Source organism: Leucoraja erinacea, chromosome 1 (assembly GCF_028641065.1).
Source record: "Leucoraja erinacea ecotype New England chromosome 1, Leri_hhj_1, whole genome shotgun sequence".
Taxonomy (NCBI): domain Eukaryota; kingdom Metazoa; phylum Chordata; class Chondrichthyes; order Rajiformes; family Rajidae; genus Leucoraja; species Leucoraja erinaceus.
The window spans coordinates 101,592,854-101,615,934 of NC_073377.1; the positions used below are offsets into that span (position 1 = coordinate 101,592,854).

General features: G+C 40.6%; 1 protein-coding gene across 1 annotated transcript in view; it reads right to left on the bottom strand.

Annotated features, from left to right (window-relative positions):
- The window catches only part of bmp2k (BMP2 inducible kinase), an 82,349-nt gene that overhangs the window by 6,271 nt on the left and 52,997 nt on the right, over positions 1–23,081 (bottom strand). The window contains exons 12-15 of the mRNA XM_055640246.1: positions 18,953–19,054; positions 9,588–9,832; positions 7,478–7,635; positions 6,691–6,804 (exon numbers count right to left, since the gene is read on the bottom strand). Coding sequence (XP_055496221.1) covers positions 6,691–6,804; positions 7,478–7,635; positions 9,588–9,832; positions 18,953–19,054 — 619 coding nt within the window. The remainder of the gene's footprint in view (positions 1–6,690; positions 6,805–7,477; positions 7,636–9,587; positions 9,833–18,952; positions 19,055–23,081) is intronic.

The window sequence follows — 23,081 nt, forward strand, 5'->3', positions numbered from 1 at the left end:
AAGGCAGAGACCCAGGTTAGATCCTGGCCATGGGTGCTGTATATGTGGAGTTTGCACCTTCTCCCTGTGACCAGATGGATTTCCTCTGCGTACTTCGGTTTCCTTTCACGTCATAAAACATGTGGGTTTGTGGGGAGTAGAGGGACTCACAATAAGAATATTTAAAAGACATTTGGACAGATTTAGAGGGATATGGGTTAATGTGGGCAAATAGAACTAGCTTGGATGGCGCATATTTGGATATCCCATTCCACTCCCAGATTTTACCACTCACCCACACAATGGACAATTTACAGCAGTCAACTAAACTACCAACTGGGCAACTGGCATATCTTTGGAATGTGGGTGGAAACACCCAGAGGACACCCCCACGGTTATAGGGAGAGCAATGCAAACTCAACTACAGATTAGAATTGAACCCTGGTCACTCTGGAACTACAGGGCCTGTCCCACTTGCGTGTTCTTGGCACGCAAATTATGCAACCTCGTGGTCGCGTTGAGCTGCGACGGTCCCGCAAAGGTCACACGCGATTTCATGCGTACGCAGCCTTCTGGAGCGTGTGACGTCATTTGAAGATGGACACAAAGCCGGAGTAACTCAGCGGGACCGGCGGCATCTCTGGAGAGAAGCAATGGTTGATGTTTTGTGTCGAGACTCTTCTTCAGTCTGAAAATGAGGGTCTTGACTCGAAACGTCACCCATTCCTTCTCTCCAGATATGCTGCCAGTCCCGCTGAGTTACTCCTGCATTTTGTGTCCATCTTCAATTTTCTTGGCCCCGCTCTGTGAGAAGAAGTGGGGGCGGATCCAGACCGGAACTGCCGTGAGCCCCAGGTCAAGCTCGGCGATCGTTTGCCTGCTTCTGCTGCTGTTTGAGGTGAGACGTTGCGTCACGCCAGGGTCTTGGGCCTGTCCCACTTTGGCCGTCAGTTCCGCGACAGGCCGTTGGCGGGCGAAGATTTTGTTTGATACAAAAATTTCGGAGCCCTGTGCGATGTCGCACACAACTACATACCCCTCCGCGCTTCTCAGTGGGACCGGCCCCGCGCGGCCACACGATGCCCGTGCGCCTCAACGCGACCACGAGATTGCGTAATTTGCGTGTCAAGGACACGTAAGTGGGACAGGCCCTTAAACCTAAGTACCATCCACAAGATGAAAGCAGGGGAAACAGAACAGCATATTGAAATGTAAACTAGCCTTTTATTTCTATAAAATCTATAGAAATTCTATAAAGATCAGTCTGAAGAAGGGTTTCGGCCCGAAACGTTGCCTATTTCCTTCGCTCACATATAGCTGCTGCACCCGCTGAGTTTCTCCAGCATTTTTGTGTACCTTTTATTTCTATAGATCAGGTTTAAATGCTAATCTAGATTTATATAGACATTCTCTTTGACAAGCAAGGTGCAATGCAATAATTAGCAAGGACCAATATGTTCCCGTTCCTAGAGATCTGAAGCCAAGTTGTAAAATAAAAGGGCGGCACGTGACACAGCAGGGCGGCATGGTGGCGCAACAGTAGAGTCGCTGCCTTACAGCGCCAGAAACCCAGGTTAGATTGTGACTACAGGTGATGTCTGTACAGAGTTTGTACGTTAGGTTTACTCCAAGATCTTCGGTTTACTCCCACACTCCAAAGACGTACAGGTTTGTGGGTTAATTGGCTTGGTACAGATGTAAATTGTTCCTAGTGTATGTAGGATAGTGTTAATGCACGGGGATCGCTGGTCGGTGCAGACTCAGTGGGCCGAAGGGCCGATTTCCGTGGTGTATCTCTAAACCAAAAAGAATACATATACATTGTGCACCATTCCAAGGTAAATATGGTTTTTACAAAGCTTGTTGCTGTAACAAAAACACATGTATTCAATTTGAAATAATATTTCCAGCAACAATTCTAAAAATTAATATATTTTGACAAAAGGAACAAATCCAGTAAACTGGCAATAATTTTGTTTTTTATTTGATGCTAAAGCATTTTCTTTCCAAAGGACATCTAATTGTTTCCGATCCAAACAAGACTTGAAATTATTAATCCACTTGATAACATTCTGAAAATGCAAATCTGCATAAATCACTAAAAATATGGATTTTAACTTTTGTGATGCACAAAGGATTATCACAAATTGCAATCATATTTTTAAAACCTCTTCAAACAGTGGGGCAAAAACACATTTAATCACATAAGATGATCCAAATCTTTGAAAAATTATTTGTAGTTGATGTTCTTTTTTCAAACAAGAGATTAAAGCAGCTGATGTCTTGTAACTTGTAATTACATGCCTCGCATTCATGTATCAGTAGGAATATTTGGGTAAGGAACTTTGTAGCTATATCCATAGTTTCCATCAATACCAAACTATCCATCAATAGTCCGATTTGGAAACTCTTCCATGGACAATCCAAAGCTATTTGACACACTCTTTTAAGAGGGTAACTTCTGAGGAAAGCCCCCCTCACTCTTGTACTATTTAAGATTGCAGCTCCTTTACGGTAAAATTTCAAATTTGAGAGTGGAGAACGAGTTTACTAAGAACAATCTGGTCCCTTAAAATTTAAACTGGTCTTAAAAATAAACTGATTTTCCATGAGAAATTTATCAGTTCGGAAACATTCATAAGTGACTTCAACTTTGAAATTCCCATTTCTTCTAACTGCAACTCAGCTTGCCAACCACAACATTTTTGTCAATACTCACCTGCAAGTCAGTATCTTTGATATAAGTGTTTTGCACCAGATAGTGTGCCAAAAGCATTCTGGTGTGATGACATGGTTGCATAGCAAAAGCAGACACAGATGTTATTCCAACTGTTTGGAAGTTTGTTATACTTATTTAGGTTGCTTATTTGAACAAATCTATTTACATTAAGAATGCAGTGGTGTGTCTACTTGACTATGTAGTTTGCACAAAGGACTATCCATGAGCCTGTTATAGGATGTCAAATGGGCCTGTCCCACTTAGGCGATTTTTCAGGCAACTGTCAAACCGGCGACTGGAACGGCAACTGTCAGAGTGGAACACACACACACACACACCCCGCTTCCTTCACCAGCCCGTTATGCAGGTGGGGGACAGGGCAGTCTGAGTGAAAATTCACACGGTGCAAAGCCAATGTGATACAGACACACACCGCGATGAACAGGAAGTCTGGCGCTGTAATTAAGACAGTGAAAGCACAGTGTACGGGAAGGGTCACGTAAGTCTTCTAAAAAAAGGGCGGGGAGAGGGGGAAGGAGTGGAGACAACTTAAGAAGCCAGACTTACACGGCTGTGAAGTTCGGCGGACAATAACATTACCGGTCGGTTATCCTTGGTTCTGAAAACTACTGTTTACGTTTTATTTTCCTAATGAGCCGATGAAATTCACCAGTCAGCGCCGGCTACAACTTACGACCTCCTGGCGACCCACTACCACTGCACGAGAATTTTTGCTACTCTCCATGGCGGCCTCATTCTGGTCGCTGCTAATCTTTCAACATGTTGAAAAATTTGTGGCGACCATGAGGCTGCGACTCGTTCCCAAAATGCGGGAACTCCTCACGACCATGAAAATGACTACCCAGCAACCAGCCGCGAACATGTGGCGACCGCATAGTCTCCTGCAGTTGCCTAAAAAGTCACCTAAATGGGACAGGCCCATAAGACATATCTAAAACGATATATTATTTTAATCATCTGCTTTTCAAGTTACAATGGTAAACTTGCACCAAACCAAAAGAAATACAGGACTATACATAAAGAGTGAACTAGAATCTTGAGAAAGTAAGAATAAAGTAATAAAAAAGACACGGTGGTGGAGTAACTCTGCAGTTCTCTGGAAAACATGGATAGATAATGTTTTGGGCTAGCTTGACATTTCTTCTGACAGATTGTGGCAGTGGCGGTAGAAAGCTAGAAGAGAAGAACAGGACAAAGCTTGGCGAGTGATAGGTGGATCCAGGCGAGGGAAATGGGGAGGGGACATTCCATCATCACCACACAGGGAACAAGGAAGGTTTCCCTGTCTGACCTCAAATACTCATTCCCACAGCTTCCGCATCATTCACCGACATTTCTGCCACCTTCAACAATCCCACCAACAATCACATCTTCCCATCTTCAACCTTCCCCCCCCCCCCCCCCCATACACAGAAACCAATCTCTTTGCAACTCTTTGGGTCACTAATCCCTTCCCACGCAAACCAACCCATCTACAGGTACTTTCCTCTGCAACCGAAGATGCAGCAACACCTCCTCCCTCACATGCATCCAGCGACTCGAGTAGCCCTTCCAGGTGACAGAGGTTCATGTGCACCTCCTTTAACCTCATATACAGCATTTGGTGTTCCCAACATGGCCTCCTTCACATCAGTTAAACCAAGCACAGACTCTACGACTGTTTCTCAAAATACTTGCACTTGGTCCGCCAAGGCCTACTGCCTCCCCTTGTTGCTAACCATTTCAACTTCCCTTCCCATACTGACCTTTTTTCTCAGAGATGCGCCACACAGACTGAAGGAACAGCACTGATTAAGCCGAATTAAGTTGTAAATATATAAGAAGATATTAAAATTGGTTTCTGGGCTAGCTTACAGCTTATATTTAGTCTCAAATTAGGCTTGCCTCAGGTTGCGGTGTGTGATATAATAAATACTATAACATTGTCTCCCAAGTGACGAGAGAGGAAGCAGATAAGGAGCTAGATAGATCTCTTTGATGTATTGGAAAAGTAAGATGTCGTAAACCGTGTCCTATGTTTATGAGGGACGAAGTGACGAGAGAGGAAGCAGAGAAGGAGCTAGATTGATCTCTTTGATGTAAAATGCCTGGCACCAAGTGTCCTATGTTTATGAGGGAGGAGGTGCCGAGAGAGGAACCAGAGAAGTAGCTAGATCTTTTTGATGTATTTGAAAAGTAAGATGTCATAAACCAAATGGCCAATGTTTTTAATATATCTTGTACCATGTGACAAAATGCCTTTGATGTGATGCATTCTGTAGAAACTTATATTTTCCTGTACCTCTGACCATGACTAATGTCTGTGGAATGTGCTAAGGTGACAAAAAAACACTATATAATGCAATGTAATTCTGTTGTTCAGAGAAGTGGACTGAGGACAGTGAAGTGTCTACATTGGTCACTTGACTGGAGTTCTCCCTCCCTTCCATCGGCCGATAATAAGTAAAGTTTTGAACTGGTCTACCAAACAGTTTGTGTGTTGTCTGTTTATTAAGAAGCAAAATTGTTTAGAAATTGTTATAAAAGTAACTTTTTCAGCACCTCATATTCTGCTTGGGTAGCACAAAACAGTACGAACACCAAATTCTCCAAGTTTATGTAACTAACCAACAAACAACTCATTCCCTTTCTCCCCCTCTTCCTATCAAATGTCTCCATCCCCTCCTGAGCAAGTCCCACCCCTCCTCTCTTCCACCTTTATTCTGTCTCTCACATCTCCCCCACCCCCACCACAATCAATCAGGCCAAAAACATAATATATCCATGTTCTCCATCAATGCTGCCAGATCCACTGAATTACTCCAGTATTTATTTTATTGTAAATAAGCATCTGCAGCTCCTTGTGTCGATAAGGACAAAGCCATATTGTCCAGTGAGGCAATATTGCTGGAGCTGAGAAATAAAAGGGGGATGATCACATTGTTGAAATTGCACTAAGACCTCACTCAACAGCAGTTAGAGGAATATATATGCCATCAGATTGCACTCAGCTGTAAGACTAATAGGGCTGTCAAGTTTGTTCAGGAAAGTTTGCACAGGCTATGCATGGCACCTATAAGATGCTATGACAGTGCATTGTGACTTGGACAGGTTGGGTGAGTGGGCAGATGCAGTTTAATGTGGATACATTTGAGGTTATCCACTTCGCTAACAAAAACAGGAAGGCAGATTATTATCTAAATGGTGACAAGTTGGGAAAAGGGGAAGTACAACGGGATGCAGGTACAGCAGGCAGTGAAAAAAGCGAATGGCAGTTTGGCCTTCATATCAAGAGGAGTTGAAGAGGTCCTTCTGCAGTTGTACAGGGCCCTAGTGAGACCACAACTGTGTATTGTGTGCAGTTTTGGTCGCCTAATTTGAGGAAGGACATTCTTGCTATTGAGGGAGTGCAGTGTACGTGCACAACGTTAATTCCCGGGTTGGCCGGACTGTCATATGCTGAGAGAATGGAGCGGCTGGGCTTGTATTCTCTGGGATTTAGAAGGATGAGAGGATACCTTATTGAAACATACAAGATTATTAAGGGTTTGGACACACTAGAGGCAGGAAACATGTTCCCAATATTGGAGGAATCAGAACCAGGGGCCACAGTTTACGAATAAGGGGTAAGGCATTTAGAACAGAGATGAGGAAACACAGAGAGTTTTTCACACAGAGAGTTGTGAGTCTGTGGAATTCTCTGCGTCAGAGGGCAGTGGATAGGACTAGGAAGAAAATTGGTTGACATCATAAGCCAATCATATGCAAGTTGAAAAGCAATCGTAGTGAATTACAGGAGTGTTAATTCCACAAAGGAAGATATTCTGTAAGAGTTGTTTTAATTTAAAACTTAGCTCACACTCATATCTATCAGTGAATGAATCCAAAAGAGCAATGCAAACTTACACAGGTGTCCCAGACTAGAACATTTCCAGAATACAAGATAAAATGAGAAGAATCCATTCTCACCCTTAAAAAGATGGAAAACTAACCTGTTTGCGAAACAAACGGAACACATCCAAACAAGTCTTCCTTAATTGGAGTTTGTTGAATGGAATGCTGTTCAGTCTCGCTCTCCATGGATGTTCTCCTCTGTTCTGGTTTGCCTATAGATATGACACAAGCATTTTCTGTGTGAAACCTATAGATCAGCTTGTACAAGTTGTATTTCAAAGAGCAAAAATATTAGAAAAATTAGTAAGTTTCTCAATACAAGGTTATATTAAAGGCATTGTGAATTCAAAGTTCAATATTGCTCAGCACATATCCAGCACTACTTAGGTGAATCAGGATAATATAAAAGCAAAATAATTGGCGATTTTAACTACATCAGTAGGAGCTGCTTGCTAATAATTTATTATTGTCATGTGCACTGAGATTTCCTTGCTTGGAAATCCCAGTTTCTGACAGTTACACAAGAAAATGTTAGTAGTTTCCTCAAAATCCAAGACAATTAGATTTTTTTTCCCATTTCAGAATCAATGTTAAATTCACCATGCATGTGCCTTATGCAAATTGTACTTAGTGATGCAGTGTAGATCAACAAGGTGCCATATCAGACTAGGAATTGGATGTTGTGCTTTTCCCCTCTTAACAATATTTAGAAATTAAAGCATGCTGGTCACGTGACCTTGAATCTACAAATAATTCTTACTATGGTAAAGATTAAGACCACCATTCATTAATTATTTTCCAAATCATCTCAAATCAACTATACCTCAACAATAACAGCAATTTTAGGTGTGAAAGAAAATAAAACAAAATCTTTACCACTCTTACATGATCTGAGTTGATCAAATTCCCGATCAAGTAACTCTTCCTCGGTTAATTTTGAGAAATTGTCTTCTCCAAATGGATTCCATCCAGACATGTCGGGGGGGTTACTTATATTTTGTGGAAAAAATGTGGAAGCTTCATCTAAATCTAAACAGGTTGGCCTATAAAATGAGAATGCAATATTTATTTTTTATATTAAGGAAAACAATTATAGGTATTTCATATAAATACAAAATCTAGACAAATAAAGGCAGCCAACATCATCCTTCCTAAAATTTGGAAAATGGGCAAGGACCCACACCACGCTCTTGCTATCAGGAAGGTGGTATCCAGATTCAGGAACAGCTTCTTTCTATGAACCACTGGGTTAGTTTTGTTTTTGCTCCATATTTGTTTTTTATTTATTGAACTTTTTTTGTTTGTGTGTGTTATCCATTAAAATACTGTGTTTACAAACCTGCTGCTACAAATAAGAAATGTGCCGCTGCTACAAATAAGAATTTAATTATTCTGTTTTGGAACATATAACAATAAAACACTCTTGACTGATGACAGAAAAAATGCAATTTTGAGAAACACAATGATTAGGTGTAGCTTGATTTAAACAATTTACGACCCAAGGATCCCAAAACATTTCAATGCGTTTTCCCCCTCTTCTAATGTTTGGGCATATTTATCAGGATGAAATTGTCAAGATGACACAAGAGTATTGTAAGAAAAAAATCTGTGGTATTTCTAATTAGGATACAACCTACCCATAAGACAACTCCGGAACAATATTTTAAAGAATTTCAAGCTCCCATGTGTCAATATTTAAGTCATAGTCATACAGCATGGAAACAGGCCCTTCGGCCCAGCTTGCCCATGCCGAACAAAGTGCCATATCAACACTAGTCCTACCTGAACAAGTTAGGCCCATATCTCTGCCCCCCCCCCACCCCACCCAAGCCTTTCCTATCCATGAACCTGTCCAAATGTCATTTAAATGTTGTTAGTTTTTCCCGCAACTACCTCCTCCAGCAGCTCATCCCATATATCCACAACGCTCCATGTGGAAAAACTTGCCCCTCAGATTCACATTAAATCTATCCCTTCTCAACTTAAACCCATGTCTTCTGGTTCTTGATTCCCCTACATTGGGCAGAAGACTGTGCATCTACCCCACCTATTCCCTTCATGATCTAATACACCTCTAAGAACACCTCTCATCCTATGCTCCTAGAAATACAGACCTAACCTGCCCAACCTCCCCCTCAGGGTGACCAAAACTGAACACAATTCTCCAGCTGTGGCCTTGTGCAGTTGTAACATAACATCCCAACTTCCACATTCACCTTGTACAGCTGTAACACAACATCCCACTTCTACACCTGACTGATGAAGGCCAATGTACCTAAAATATTCTTAACCACCTTACCTATCTGCAATACCACTTTCCAGGAACAATGTACCTGCACTCCTAGATTGTTCTGCTCAAAAACACTCCCCAGAGCTCTTCCATTTATTGTGAAGGTCCTGCCTCAGGTAGACTTCCCAAAATGTAACACATCACATTTATATGCATTAAAATCCCTTAACCATTCATCTGCCCACTTCCCAACTGATCAAGATCCTGCCGTAACCTTTGGTAACCATCGTTGATATCTACAATACCACCAATGTTAATGTCATCTGCAAACTTACTAATCCTGCCTTGTACATTATCATTCAAATCGTTGATATAAACTACAAGCTGCAAAGGACCCAGCACCAATCCTAGAGGCACACCACTAGTCACAGGCCTCCAGTCCAAAAAACAAGCTTCCATCATCTTCCTTCCATTTTCTATTAGTCAGCTAGCTCTCACTGGACCCTATGGGACCCCGCTTTGGATTTTTATCTTTTTAATACATAAATTGGACATTTTACAAATTTTAGGAAGGATAGTGCCTGATAACAAGTTTCAATTTTTCACTTTCAAAGTAGAAAAAGCAAGTGTATTCAACTGGCAACATTAAAAACATGTCACAGTTTACATATAATGAACTGAGCTGCTCCAATCATTGGTACCAATTTTCCCCAAATCATCAATTAATATTATCAATCAACATTTTCCTCATCTCTCAGTACTGACCTAACTGAGTTGTTAAAAGTTTCCATCATTACTCCAGCAAGATGCACTGTGTTTGTTCCAGTAACCATAGCATATGAGACATCATTCTGAATTCTATGATGGCCAATGGTTTGATGGGAGGTTGGAGAGGTTGGAGAACCAAAAGCTCTTAAAGCGGCTTGACATTCATGTGTTAACGGCTGAAAATGTGGGTTCTGATGCACAGCAACCTGAGATTGCACAAACGCCTGTTGGTACTGCTGTACCTATTAGAAATAAACATGTTTAATGCATCCATAATTAGATTAAAATTTGTGCAATGTTTTATCTTTTCACTGTACCTCGGTACACGTGACAATAAACTAAACTGAACTGAACACCACTCTTTAAAAGAAAGTGAAATCAATAGCAATGACATCTTTAACACAGCAAATATTACAAGATGTTTCCTAAAAGTAGAATAGGCACAGCTCAGAAACTGGAACAATTGAAAAGGTGAAAGACTTAATGAAGTATTTTGAAGAATCAAAACTTGGCTTTAGATAAATAAACAAATTCCCCAGGAATGCAAGTACAGATGGATCTGCCAAACATGGAGGTGCATTGAGTGAACGCAAGGCTGAAGGAAAAAAAGGGGCATGTGCTGCAGTGAAATGCCGTTCCTCATGCTCATGAAACCTCCTGAAAATATTAAATCAGCCTATTTCCTTACTGCATTCCAAACTATGACCAAGTTACATGTCTGCTGATAAAAGGTTTATGAAGTGAAGAAAGATGCAGACGACTCAAAGCAGTACGTTTTAGGACGCAATACTTTGCAAGAAACTATTCCTGGTAAATTGGACTCTAAAACCCACATTGCAGGAAGGTTCAGTTAAACTTCACCGACCTGAAACTAACTCCAACAATCTCCACAGATTCACCTAATCTACTCATATTGACAGCATTTTGGATTTCTATTATTAATTTGGTCTCAGATGGAACTGGATGCAGTCTAATGTACACCATTATGGGAATATATCAATTCATAATTTGTAATCAATGATAAAAGAACACTGCTCATCTTGATATATATGTTCCCACTAAGTTCTAGCAAACGCAGCAGTACAATTAATGTTTTTGGTTATCACTGAATTCAGCACTGGGATATTTATAGTGCAAGCTGGTCACTGGCAGATCAGATAGAATAATCCTGCCAGATAACAATGTAGGAAGTAAAAATATTAAATTTTAAATACACTTGGGTTCATAGAACAAACAAAAAAAGATTGATACACACTTGTGATTAAGAGAGAAATCAAGTACAGAAATAAATTTAAAGCATTATAATGAAACTTAAAAATGATCTGCTACTTTTCCCTGAAAAAATGACTCAGCAGGTCTACAGATAATGTGACACGGGCAATAGGTTTGCCAAATATTATGATTTGCTAAGTGATTAAAAAGTTATTCAAGACTGAACAGACTATAAACAAAGGGAACACCCTACTCCAAACACATTGTTTTAATAGTTGCTTGCTATGCCACAGATCATCTGTTAAACCCCCTTTTCACGGGGCGACTTGACGCAAGAGGTAACCAGAGTTTAACATCGTGGGAACCTCGTGCGGTAACAGTACGGCATTCGTGGACCACCGTGGCGCTAACGGCAGGTAATCGTGTAACTTGGGTACTCGGGAGAAAATTCAAACATGTTTGAATTTGTCCAAGAGTGACTTGTGGTTGAGCATTGCAACATTTTATGAACGTAGTGGCCAGTGCGATATCCGTAGTAACTCTTGCGGTCACCGTGGGAACTCCTGTGAACGGTGAACCCGGAAGTTGGATAGAGTGAATCCAGCCAGTTTGCTATAATAAAACTAGCTAACAAGCATTTCATTAATGTCAGTGTGTCTCTTTTTGTCTGAAAGCAGTTTCTAACTGGAGGAACTCCGCGGGCCAGGCAGCATCTACGGAGGGAAATTGACAGGCGAGCCTTTCCTCAGGCTGCCTTATCTCTCTACCCCCCCCAACTCCCACCCACACACACAAATGTTGGAGAAACTCAGCGGGTGCAGCAGCATCTATGGAACGAAGGAAATAGGCAACGTTTCGGCGCGAAAAGTTGCTTATTTCTTGTGTATGTGTCGGAAGGAACAGCTGATGCCGGTTTAAAGAGAATGAGTTCGACGGCAGGCAGCATCTTTGGGGAGAAGGAATGGGTGACATTTCGGGTCGAGACCCTTCTGATATGCTGCTTGTCCCGCTGAGCTACATGTTGTGTCCATCTTCGTTTTAATCCAGCATCTGCAGTTCCTTCCTGGCCGAACCCGATTGAAAGATGAGAGGCTGGGCGATAGAAATCATTAATTGAATTAAATAACTAGATACCTGTCTAATCGTATCTACGGGATTGAACAGGCTAGATGGAGGAAGAATGTTCCCGATGTTGGGGGAGTCCAGAACCAGGGTCCCAGTTTTACAGTCCACCGTGGGAACTCTTTAATTACAGCGGGAAACCTTCAGTTTCCCAGGGGGTCGGGACGGGACTGGAGTTGGGAGGGAAAGGTGGGGGAGTCGAGGGAGAGACAGATGGGGGTGTCTTCATTTACTGGCGGTGGGCGTCTGTCACTGAAACAGGCAGGTGAGATTTCACATCCACCTTGTGTGTGCCTCTCTCTCGCTCTCTCCCTCCCTCCCTCTCACACAGGCATGAATGGAGGAACTCCGCCAGCCAGGCAGCATTTACGGAGGGAAATGGACAGGCGGCCCATTCTTCAGGCTGCCTTATGTCTCTCTCCCCCCCCCCCCCCCCCAACTCCCACCCACACACACGCGAATGCTGGAGAAACTCCGCGGGTGCAGCAGCATCTATGGAACGAAGGAAATAGACAACGTTTCGGCCCCGCTGCACCCGCTGAGTTTCTCCAGCATTCGTGGGTGTGGGTGGGAGTTGGGGTGAGGGGGGGGGAAGAGAGACATAAGGCAGCCTGAAGAATGGGTCGCCTGTCCATTTCCCTCCGTAGATGCTGCCTGGCCCGCGGAGTTCATCCATTCATGCCTGTGTGAGAGAGAGGAGAGGGAGAGAGAGAGAGAGAGAGAGAGGCAGTCCTGGTCAGTCCTTTGAAGATAGACACCAGTTGCTTGGAGCAACTCAGCGAGACAGGCAGCATCTCTGGAGAGAAGGAACGGGTGGCGTTTCGGGTCGAGAGCCTTCTTCAGACTGAAAGTTTCACCTCTCAGTAGATCATAAAATAACACAATCATCACGGTCAATGTGAGATACAGTCTTTATTCATATTTGACAAAATAAAAAGACGACTTCTTGCACATATTGAGAGAAGGTGCATCACACCAAACAACATTTGTCTAAAAAACAGATTATTCTTCAGCTCATTAAAGAGCTCGGGTGAAAAAACCCAATTTAGTGTGTGACAACAAAGTAACATCATTTGTGCCACGTGATTAACTACACTACAGTCCACGATGTTCATTCACGATTAACGGGAAAGATCGGGAGACGGACAAGTCACTCGCACAAATGACAGAATTGCCGAGTACCGTGGGAACTCTTTACTCTACCCCCGTTATATCGTGTGATATCATGCTAGACCACGACCACTCCACTCTGGCTACATCTTGCGTCAAGTCGCCCCGTGAAAACTAGCCATTATACTGCAGTTCAGTGACTCTCAGAAGCAATTAAACAACTTTAGTGCACTGTGGCTTCCACAAAAGATCAAAGGTTTTTCAGCCTTTAATGTAATAAATAATCATTAATTTTAACATCTCCCATAGGTGAGAAAGATTGCAACTGCATTTTTTACAGCAATTTCACCAGATCTCCAATTTTAATTTGCCTACTATGGGGGTCTTTATTCTGCTTCCAGTATTAATGATGAGTATCAATATTTAACCATTATTTCTGCATCAAATGAATTAACTTTATTCTAGTGATTCATTCTAATTGTTCAAGTCTGTCCCACTTGTTTCCCGATATTCTTGGAAAATACCTGTTCATGTCCTAAAGGCTCAGAATTTCTTGTATCATAACAAGGTTACGCCACTGTTATTACTAGGTAAAATGGAGGCAATAACTTCAGGCAACACGCACATTTGTAAATAGAGAAGAATGAAAATTGCTATTAAAAGATAAACTGTACCTCCATGAGTTGCTTTATTGCACACTGGCCACCCAGCTTTGTGTAATCTGCAAATTTGCTAATGTTACTTTTAAATCCTTCATCTGAATCATTAATGTATATTGTAAATAGCTGCGGTCCCAGCACCAAGCCTTGCGGCAACCCACTAGTCACTGCCTGCCATTCTGAAAGGATCACGTTAATCTATACTCTTTGTTTCCTGTCTGCCAACCAATTTTCTATCCATCCACCCGATCTGAACCCAATTGAGCATGCCTTTTACATGCTGAAGAGAAAACTGAAGGGGACTAGCCCCCAAAACAAAAAAATAAGCACAAGCTAACGATTGCTGCAATACAAGCCTGACAGAGCCTGACAGAGCACCACCAAAATTTCATGGCCGAAATGTATTAAAATGGCCTTTATTAAAATCTAACAATTTAACTAGGTATGTTACAAAACCTACCTGAAGCGTGTCTGAGAATCTGCCCCACCCCTTGTACGCGATTTTGGCTCTGTTTAGAGGGGGCGATTTTAAAACGCGATTTTTACTAGGCTGTTGCAATCGAAAATGTTCAGCCTAGTAAATCATTAACGGAAAATCGCTGAAAGACCCCGTCGCAAAAGGTATTATTAGTTTTTATGGCCTTGTATAATAGTTATAGTAGTTTAAAAATCACTCTCTAAACCCGCGACCTCTCGCAGCCCCAGGGTTTTATAAAGCAAACAATTAAAGGTATGTACCTTATTTTTACATTAAAAGGGGCTTCTTAAGAACCCTGTAAATAAAGTTTTCTATAGCGAATAGTTCATTTTGGGCTCTTTATATCCCGCAGTATTTTTCTGGGCATTTGAGGGCACAAATCCACTGCAATGTGAACGTTCTAAACCAGCGCGTTCACAGGAACCCACTAGAAAGCCGATTTAAATTGACTTTAATTTACAGCAATTGAACACTAAATTCCTTCCATTTGGCCTATAAATTAATGTAAATGAGATTTAAAAATCATGTTTTATTGTGAATTATTTGTGAATATTATTTGGACACTTAGGCTATTTAAAAATGTTAATAATTTATTAAGAAATGGATAGATGTTTAGATCTAGTAATTGAAGTTTGAAATTAGCTACAATTGGGTAACTAACTAATTATATGCTTTAATTTCAGGTCATCCAAGTAAGATTATTTTATATTTGTTTCAGAATGGTTCAATCTATGATAACTGAAAATTTCATTCAGTTCTCTTAATTTTATAAGAAGGTTATGGGCTTTTGACTGTCCTCGATCACAGCTTTTTTGTTATGTCCATAGAAAATCAATAGGGAACAAGATGCTAATTTCCGAGTATGAAAATGGCCATAACTTTTTTATTACTTGAGATATGAAAGTGAATTAGGTGTCACATTAAACTTATTGTTATGCTTTATCTGATGGGATAAATTGCAGACTTGATTTTTTTAATCTCAAAATTTTGTAACATTGCTACTTTAACCACATGTGATTTTTTTTCTATTACAAATCTCAAATTGGGGAGTACAGAGGCAAATAAATAAATGATGGGTCTTTGTCCCAAACATTATGGAGGGCACTGTGGACATTATTCCATTACATCCCTGATTGGTTCCTTGGTGAAGTAAAAGGGCGAATCACTTGCTACAGAATTCCTTTCCTATCCAAACTTGCTCCTTTCGTCTTGCACTTTGGGGTGATATGGTGGTAGAGCTACTGCCTTACAGCGCCAGAGACCCGGCTTCGATCCCAACTATGGGTGTACAGCGATTTACGTTCGCCCTGTAACCTGCATAGGTTTTCTCCAAGATCTTTGGTTTCCTCCCACACTCCAAACATGTACAGGTTTGTAGGCCAATTGGTTTGGTATAAATGCAAATTGTCCCCAGTGTGTGTAGGATAGTGTGATTGTGCGTGGATCATGGTCGGTGTGGACTCAGTGGGCCGAAGGGCGTTTCCATGCTGTATCTCTAAACTAAACTAAATTAGTCAGTGAATGAATACATTTGAGTGCTGAAGGTGTAATGTTGAAACATACTCCTCCTTACCCCTATTGCCCTACCACCAGCCCATCAGATGCTAACAGTGGAGGATGTGCCAATAGCAAAGAGAATGAACGTCATGTGGCGATAATCTTTTTTTTTTATTATTAAAATATATTTATATAGCACATTTTTAGTCAACTTGCATTGACCTCAAAGTGCTTCACATAATTACATTACATTTACACACAGGCAAAGGTGGGTGAAGTGTCTTGCCCCAAGGACACAACGACAGTATGCACTCCAAGCGGGATTCGAACCGGCTACCTTCCGGTTGCCAGCCGAACACTTAGCCCATTGTGCCATCTGTTGTCCCAGATAGCTTCACTAGCCAAGGAAGGGAATTAAACACTGCAAATCTTAAAGATCTATAATTTTATTATATGATGGACATTGACCAAGCGGAGAATGGTTGAGCCAATAACACCATTTCAAGTAGTTCTTGCAGGAATATCCCAAGACTGAGACGACTGGTCTCAAACAACCTCAATTATCTTTCTTGTGCTAAATTTGTCTCCAATCAGAGGAAGAGCTCCTCCATACCAATTATCTGAGTGTAATTTTCACTATGTTCCCTGACTTGAGGATTGTTACGTTAAAGATCTATAAAAATCTTTAGCTTGGTTGAGTTACATCATGATAGAGCGCTAAATTCTGGCACCAAGTTTTGGAAACCTCAATCATAAATATAGCTTTGCTGGATTTGCAATGCTATTCCAGGTCTAGTTAATCATCGCTTCATCTGAATCCTCCACATCCTTTTCATTCACCTTCTGTGCTTGTACTGGCCTCCTGATCTATGCAAATACAATTTTAATATTCTCTTTTTGAAATCTCACCATAGCATTGCTTTGCCCTATCTCAACCTCTGTCGTTTCTTTGTTCCATACAACCCACTTGCAAATTCAAGATTGCGTCACACTCCATCTTGATGGTCAAGAAGCTTTCAGCCAACTTAAAGACATTCCAACAATCTGTGACCAAGTGCTGTTCACCTATTCGCACTCTAATTTGATAATGTTTCTGTGAAATCCTGAGCATTATTGTACAAATGCTGAAGGAAACATAACATCTACATGATCAAGAGTGAAGGTGAAACTAAAAAGAATTTCCATGAAATGGTCTGTGAAACAATGTTTGGGAAAAGTGGTTTCAGAGGTAGATAATATATTTTTTTAATTCTGTACTTAAAGAAGGGCAAGAAAATGTGATTAGAATATATAGGTACCATTGAATAATCAAGATTCTGGAACTCATTCCAATTGATCATTTATGCAGTCCATGCCAAACTAAAATTAGTTGTGGAGCAATTGACAAATTGGGAAAATACAAAAAAATGGATAGAACACAAGATGAAATGTAATGGAGACAGACATACTCCATTACTATTGTTGAAATAGTTAAAGTAGAAAGGCCTTCAAATACAAACGTAGAAAATGCTGGAAATACTTTATGGAGAGAAAGAAAATAACATGCAAGGTCAGTTCCAAAGGCATATTTCAAGCCAATAGAAAAGGCAAGGCAAAATACCAAAGGTCTGTAATAAGCAGGATGGTATAAGAATTTAAATAACAATTGGGATGATGTTGCAAGGCAAAATGGCATGGCAACAGTAATAGAGAAACAAAGAATGGCCTGATGAGAAAAGCAGAATTACCAACAGGAAATGCTGAGGATGTTCAATGAATCAAGAGCAACAACCATAGCTAACAGGATACTACAGGTAAAACAAGGTGACTTGAAAGGTAACTGGAGCAGGAAACAAATTGTGAATCTTTTTAAATTAATTTGCAAGAAAAGGAAATGGATAATAGAAATAAACTAGAAACAGCCAAATCTAGGACAGGAATCAAAATGCATCCTGAAAAGTGATTACCACAGAAGTAGATACCGCAGAAGTGATTACCACAGAAAGCCTTTGACCGTGTTAATCACAGAAAGCGGTTTGGTAAAATGAGTCAAAGAGGAGTGCCTAAATACATTGTTAGAATTCTGGTCTACTGGTATGTCCACCAGACTATGCAAATAAAATGGGGCAATAGGGTCTCAGCCTCATTTGGGGTTAGCAATGGTGTTAGACAAGGGGGAATTTTGTCCTCAGTCCTTTTTAATCTATATATTGATGGTCTGTCTAAACAATTGAAAGCCTGTAACACTGGGTGCGTGATTGGTAATATTTTAGTGAACCATATTATGTATGCAGATGATTTTGTGGTCTTTAGTCCATCTAGCGCTGGTCTCCAGCAGCTCCTTACTATATGTTCTGTGTATGGTGTGGTACATGACATTAAATATAATGCTAGTAAGAGTGCTGTTATGATCTGTAGAACCAAAGAGGATAAATATCTAAAATTTCCTGATTTTAAATTGTCTGACAATAATCGTAATGTCTGTAATAAGGTAAAATATCTAGGGCATATTATTACAGAACAAATGACAGATGATAAGGATATTTATAGGCAACGACGCATGCTGTATGTACAGGCGAAAATTCTCTTGCGTAAATTTGGTGTATGTGCAGATGTGGTGAAGATGTCGCTATTTAGAGCATACTGCACACCACTCTACACTGCGCCCCTGTGGTCGAACTATGGAAAGACAAGTATGCAGAGACTAAAGGTGGCATATAACGATGCCATGAGAACACTGCTAAGGCAACCTAGATGGTGTAGTGCCAGTAATATGTTTGTGGCTGCAGGAGTCAGTACTTTAGAAGCTATCCCAAGACATCACATGTATAAATTCATTTGCAGAATAAATGACTCTAAAATGTGATTATTGTGGCCTTGTCAAACATAAGGGTTAGCACTACACGCTGCGAATCCCAGCTGTGGAGACACTGGTATCGTTGTCTCGTTGTAGGACATTGATCATTCTTTTAATCTGGATTTTTAACTTATGTATTGTGGTTTAAAAAAAATATAAATTATGATGTTTTTATAAGTGATATACTAAGATTTTATGTGTATTTTATGATATTTAATATGCAATGCATTTTTTATGTAATGTTGCCCCTTGTCTGGACCTTGAGTCCGTAATAAAGTTTATTATTATTATAGACATTCAAAGATAGAGAAGGCAAAATCCCCAGAGGAGCTGTGACACTTTCAAACCATGCTTTGCTGCCCATTCTTCTCTATTACAGAATGCAAGATTGACTCAAGTTAACGGATCCTCTTAATAGTTCCTTCTCCACCTAGAGTACTTTACTTACCATAGAGTGTTGAGGCGATTGTTGTTGATAATACAATGGCTGAATCATTAATTGCTGTTGTAACTGCTGCTGATGTATTGACGACTGCAAAGCCTGTTGATACTGTGAAAATGTTTAATTATTTATGTATAGAAAAGGAGTCACTACACCTATATGTTACCAAACACATAAATACTGTGTTGCACAGGCACAACAAATAGCCACCGATTGGAAACTAAAAGGAGACCATATTTATGTTTGGTCTAATACCAAATAATGTGATCTCAATATGTTGAGATTTCAGAGCTGATAAAAAAAGTTTTAATTTTAATGTCGAGTTACTTTACAAAAAGTATTTTTCCCACCAACAATGGAAATAAACATACCAGCTTGTGGTTTAAATCATAAGGTCATAAGAGATTGAAGTGGAATTAGGCCATTCGGCCCATCAAATCTACTCTGCCATTCAATCATGTCTGATATATCACTCCCTCCTAACCCCATTCTCCAGCCTTCTCCCCATAACCTCTGACATCTGTACTAATCAAGAATCTACCTATCTCTCCCTTAAAAAATATCCAGACTTGGCCTCCACAGCCTTCTGTCGCAAAGAATTCCACAGATTCGCCACCCTCTGACTAAAGAAATATCTAATCTCCTTCCTAAAAGAATGTCCTTTAATTCTGAGGTTATAACCTTCAGTTCTAGACTCTCCCACTAGTAGAAATATCATCTCCACATCTACTCTGTCCAAGCCTTTCACTATTCTGCATGTTTCAATGAGGTCCCTCCCTCATTTTTCTAAACTCCAACGCGTACAGGACCAGTGCCAACAAACGTTCATCATTGGTGAACCTACTCATTCCTGGGATCATTCTTGTAAACCTTCTCTGGACCCTCTCCAGAGCCAGCACACCCTTCCCCAGATATAATGCCCAAGATTGCTTACAATATTCAAAATGCAGCCATAACAGTGCCTTATAAAGCCTCAGTATTACATTCCTGTTTTTGTATACTCTTGAAATAAATGCTAGCATTGAGTTTGCTTTCTTTACTACCAATTCGACTTGCAGATTAACTTTTTGGGAATCCTGCACCAGCACTCCCGTCCCTTTGCACCTCCAATTTCTGGATTCTCTCCCCATTTAGAAAATAGTCTACACCTTTATTCCTACTACTAAAATGCATGACTCCAAAATTTGCCACACTATATTCCATCTGCTACTTCACGGCCCACTCACCCAACCTGTCCAAGTCCTTGTGCAGAGTCCGTGCTTTCTCTACACTACCTGCCCTTCCACCTATTTTCATATAATTAGCAAACTTGGCCACAAAGCCTTCAATCCCCTCTTTCAAATCATTATACAATGTATATACAATGTAATATACAATGTATATACAACATAGAAATGTACCGGCCTCAGCACCGACCCCTGTGGAACTCCGCTAGTCACTGGCAGGCAACCAGAAAAAGCCCCCTTTATTGCCCCACTTTGTCTTCTGCCATCCAGCCAACTTGCTATCCATGCTAGTATCTGCCCTTTGATACAATGGGCTCTCGTCTTCCTTAGCAGCCTCACGTGTGGAACCTTATCAAAGGCTTTATGCAAATCTAAGTAAACAACATCTACTGACTCTCCTTTGTCTGTCCTACTGTTTACTTCTTCAAAGAATTTCAGCAAATTTGTCAAGCAAGACCTCCCCTTCACAAAGTCATGCTGACTTCGGCCTATTTTATCGGAAATGTTCAGGTCAGGGCACATCTGTTGGAAGAGAAACCAAGTTAATGTTTCAGATCCAAAATCCTTCAGAACTGAAAAATAAAAAAAAGCTTTTGACTGTAAGAGGGTTGGAGAAAGGAAGTGGGGATTGTCTCTGAAGGGGTAAATCAAGGGTGACCTCAGAGATAATCTATAAACAAGGTTGTCTGGTCAATGAAAGAATGGAAGTGGTTAGAGTGTATGAACATGGAACACGAGAATGTAAGAGTTGGAAAATGCATAACAGGATGACATACACACATGGCCAGCAGGTCAGGTGGGGCATGTCCTCCAATTCCAGAACAAAATGGATAAAAAGAGATAAAAACAACAAATGAGTTGACCTAATTCCACAGAAGGACAACCAATACAGAAATAAATTTACCTAAAGCTGTAGACTTCAGATGATATCATGTAGATATCAAGTTCTGAAAGCTGCAATGTGCCCAGGCAAAGACAAGGTGCTATTCCTCAAACTTCTGTTGTGCCTCATTATAAACAGTGCAAGAGGCTACAGATGGATCAGAGTGGGATTGAGAAGGTGAGTTAAAGTAGTAGGCAACAACAGGTCACCCTTCCGGGCTGAATGCAGATGCTCCACATGATCCCCTAGTTATCTACCCGATTGGGATAAAATAGGGGTTTAGCCTATCAGAAGCATCCCTTCCTCCCCATCCCCACCATTTTCCTTGCAACGTAAACGTTTCTCTACTTCCAGTAGTGACAAAGGATCTTTGACCTGAAATATTCCCGGTTTCTCTTTGCAGATGTGGCATGACCAGATCAATATTTTCAGCTTTTTCTGTTTTTATTTTATATTTCCGGAATGTGCAGTTTTTTTCATTTTCTGTCTTGGGGGAGGATCTACATAAATAGCACACTGATAAAACATGCTATTTAGTGGGCCAGGCACATAAGAATAAAAATATTAACAGCACTCTGGGTGGTCTGAATTATCCTCAGATAGTTTAACAGTAATATGGTTTACAGAAATCACAATACATCTCATCCTATAAAACATGTTACACATCAATAAAAATAAGTACTATAGATTCACAACATAATTTAAGGTTGTAGCACTTATGTAAAATTTAACTGAATAAATTTGAGACATCATGGAACAGCAGGGCACAGGTTTCAATTACTTTCCTGAGTAACTTGGTGTTCAAATTTAAGTGGTCATGTGTAAGAAACAAAAACTTTGATCATTTGTTCATTCTCCAAAAACAGCTCATTAAATCATAAAACTTACAATGCATGGTAAATGACACTCTCCTATCCAATATTTGAAAATACCAATGATTTGGCATTTGGCTCAGCTGTTTACATCCTCCCTTTGCAAGGATTACTGCAAAATTATAATACTGTGCAACATCCACTAAAGATGAATCAAAAAGTAGGAACTAGAGACCAGCGAGTGGGCGCAAATTTATGGGAGAGATTATATCTGCATTTGGAAAGGCAAGGACTAATTAGGGGTAATCAGCATGGCTTTGTGCATGGGAAATCACATCTGACCAATTTGTTGAGTTTTATTGAAGAGGCAACCAAGATTGATGAAGGCAATGGGGTATATGTTGTCTACATGGACACCAGTAAGGCCCTTGACAGGGTACCTCCCAGTAGGCTTGTCTGGAAGGTTAGATCGTATCGGATCCGGGGCAAGCTAGCCAACTGGATACAAAATTGGCATAGTAAATGGCAACGTCCTGGAGATTGGTGTGGAGCAGAGAAACCTAGGGATGCAGATATATAGTTCCATGAAGGTGCTGACATAAATGAACAGGGTATTGAGTATAGCAGTTACATCATGTTACAGTTGTACAGAATATTGGCAAGGAAATGTCTTATACCACACTTGGAGTACATGCACAGCTCTGGTCACACTGCTATAGGAAAGATGTAATTAAACTGGAAAGGGTGAAAAATAAGGATTTATGAGCACATTTCCAGATCTGGAGGGTTTGAATTACAAGGCAAGTTTGTATAAACTAGGTTTTTCCCCTGGAGCTTAGAGGTATATAAAGTCACAAGAAATATTGATAAGGTGAATAGCCACAGTATTTTCCCTAGGGTAAGGTAGTCTCACACCAGAAAGCATGGGTAAGAAGAATCAATAGATTTAAAAGTGATTCGAGGGGCAACCTTTTCCACACTGAGGTTGGTGTGTACATGCCACATAAAGTAGTAGTTGCATGCATTTACAACATTTAAAGCACACAGACAGGTAAATGGATAGGAAAGGTTTAGAGGGATATGACCAATGGTCAGATGTGCCATTAGCTCAGTGGGCAACTTGGTCAGCGGACATGTTGGGCCAAAGGGCATGTTTTGTGCTGGGTAGCTCTATGACTAAGTATGTGAAATAAATCCAGAAAATCTGCCACTCC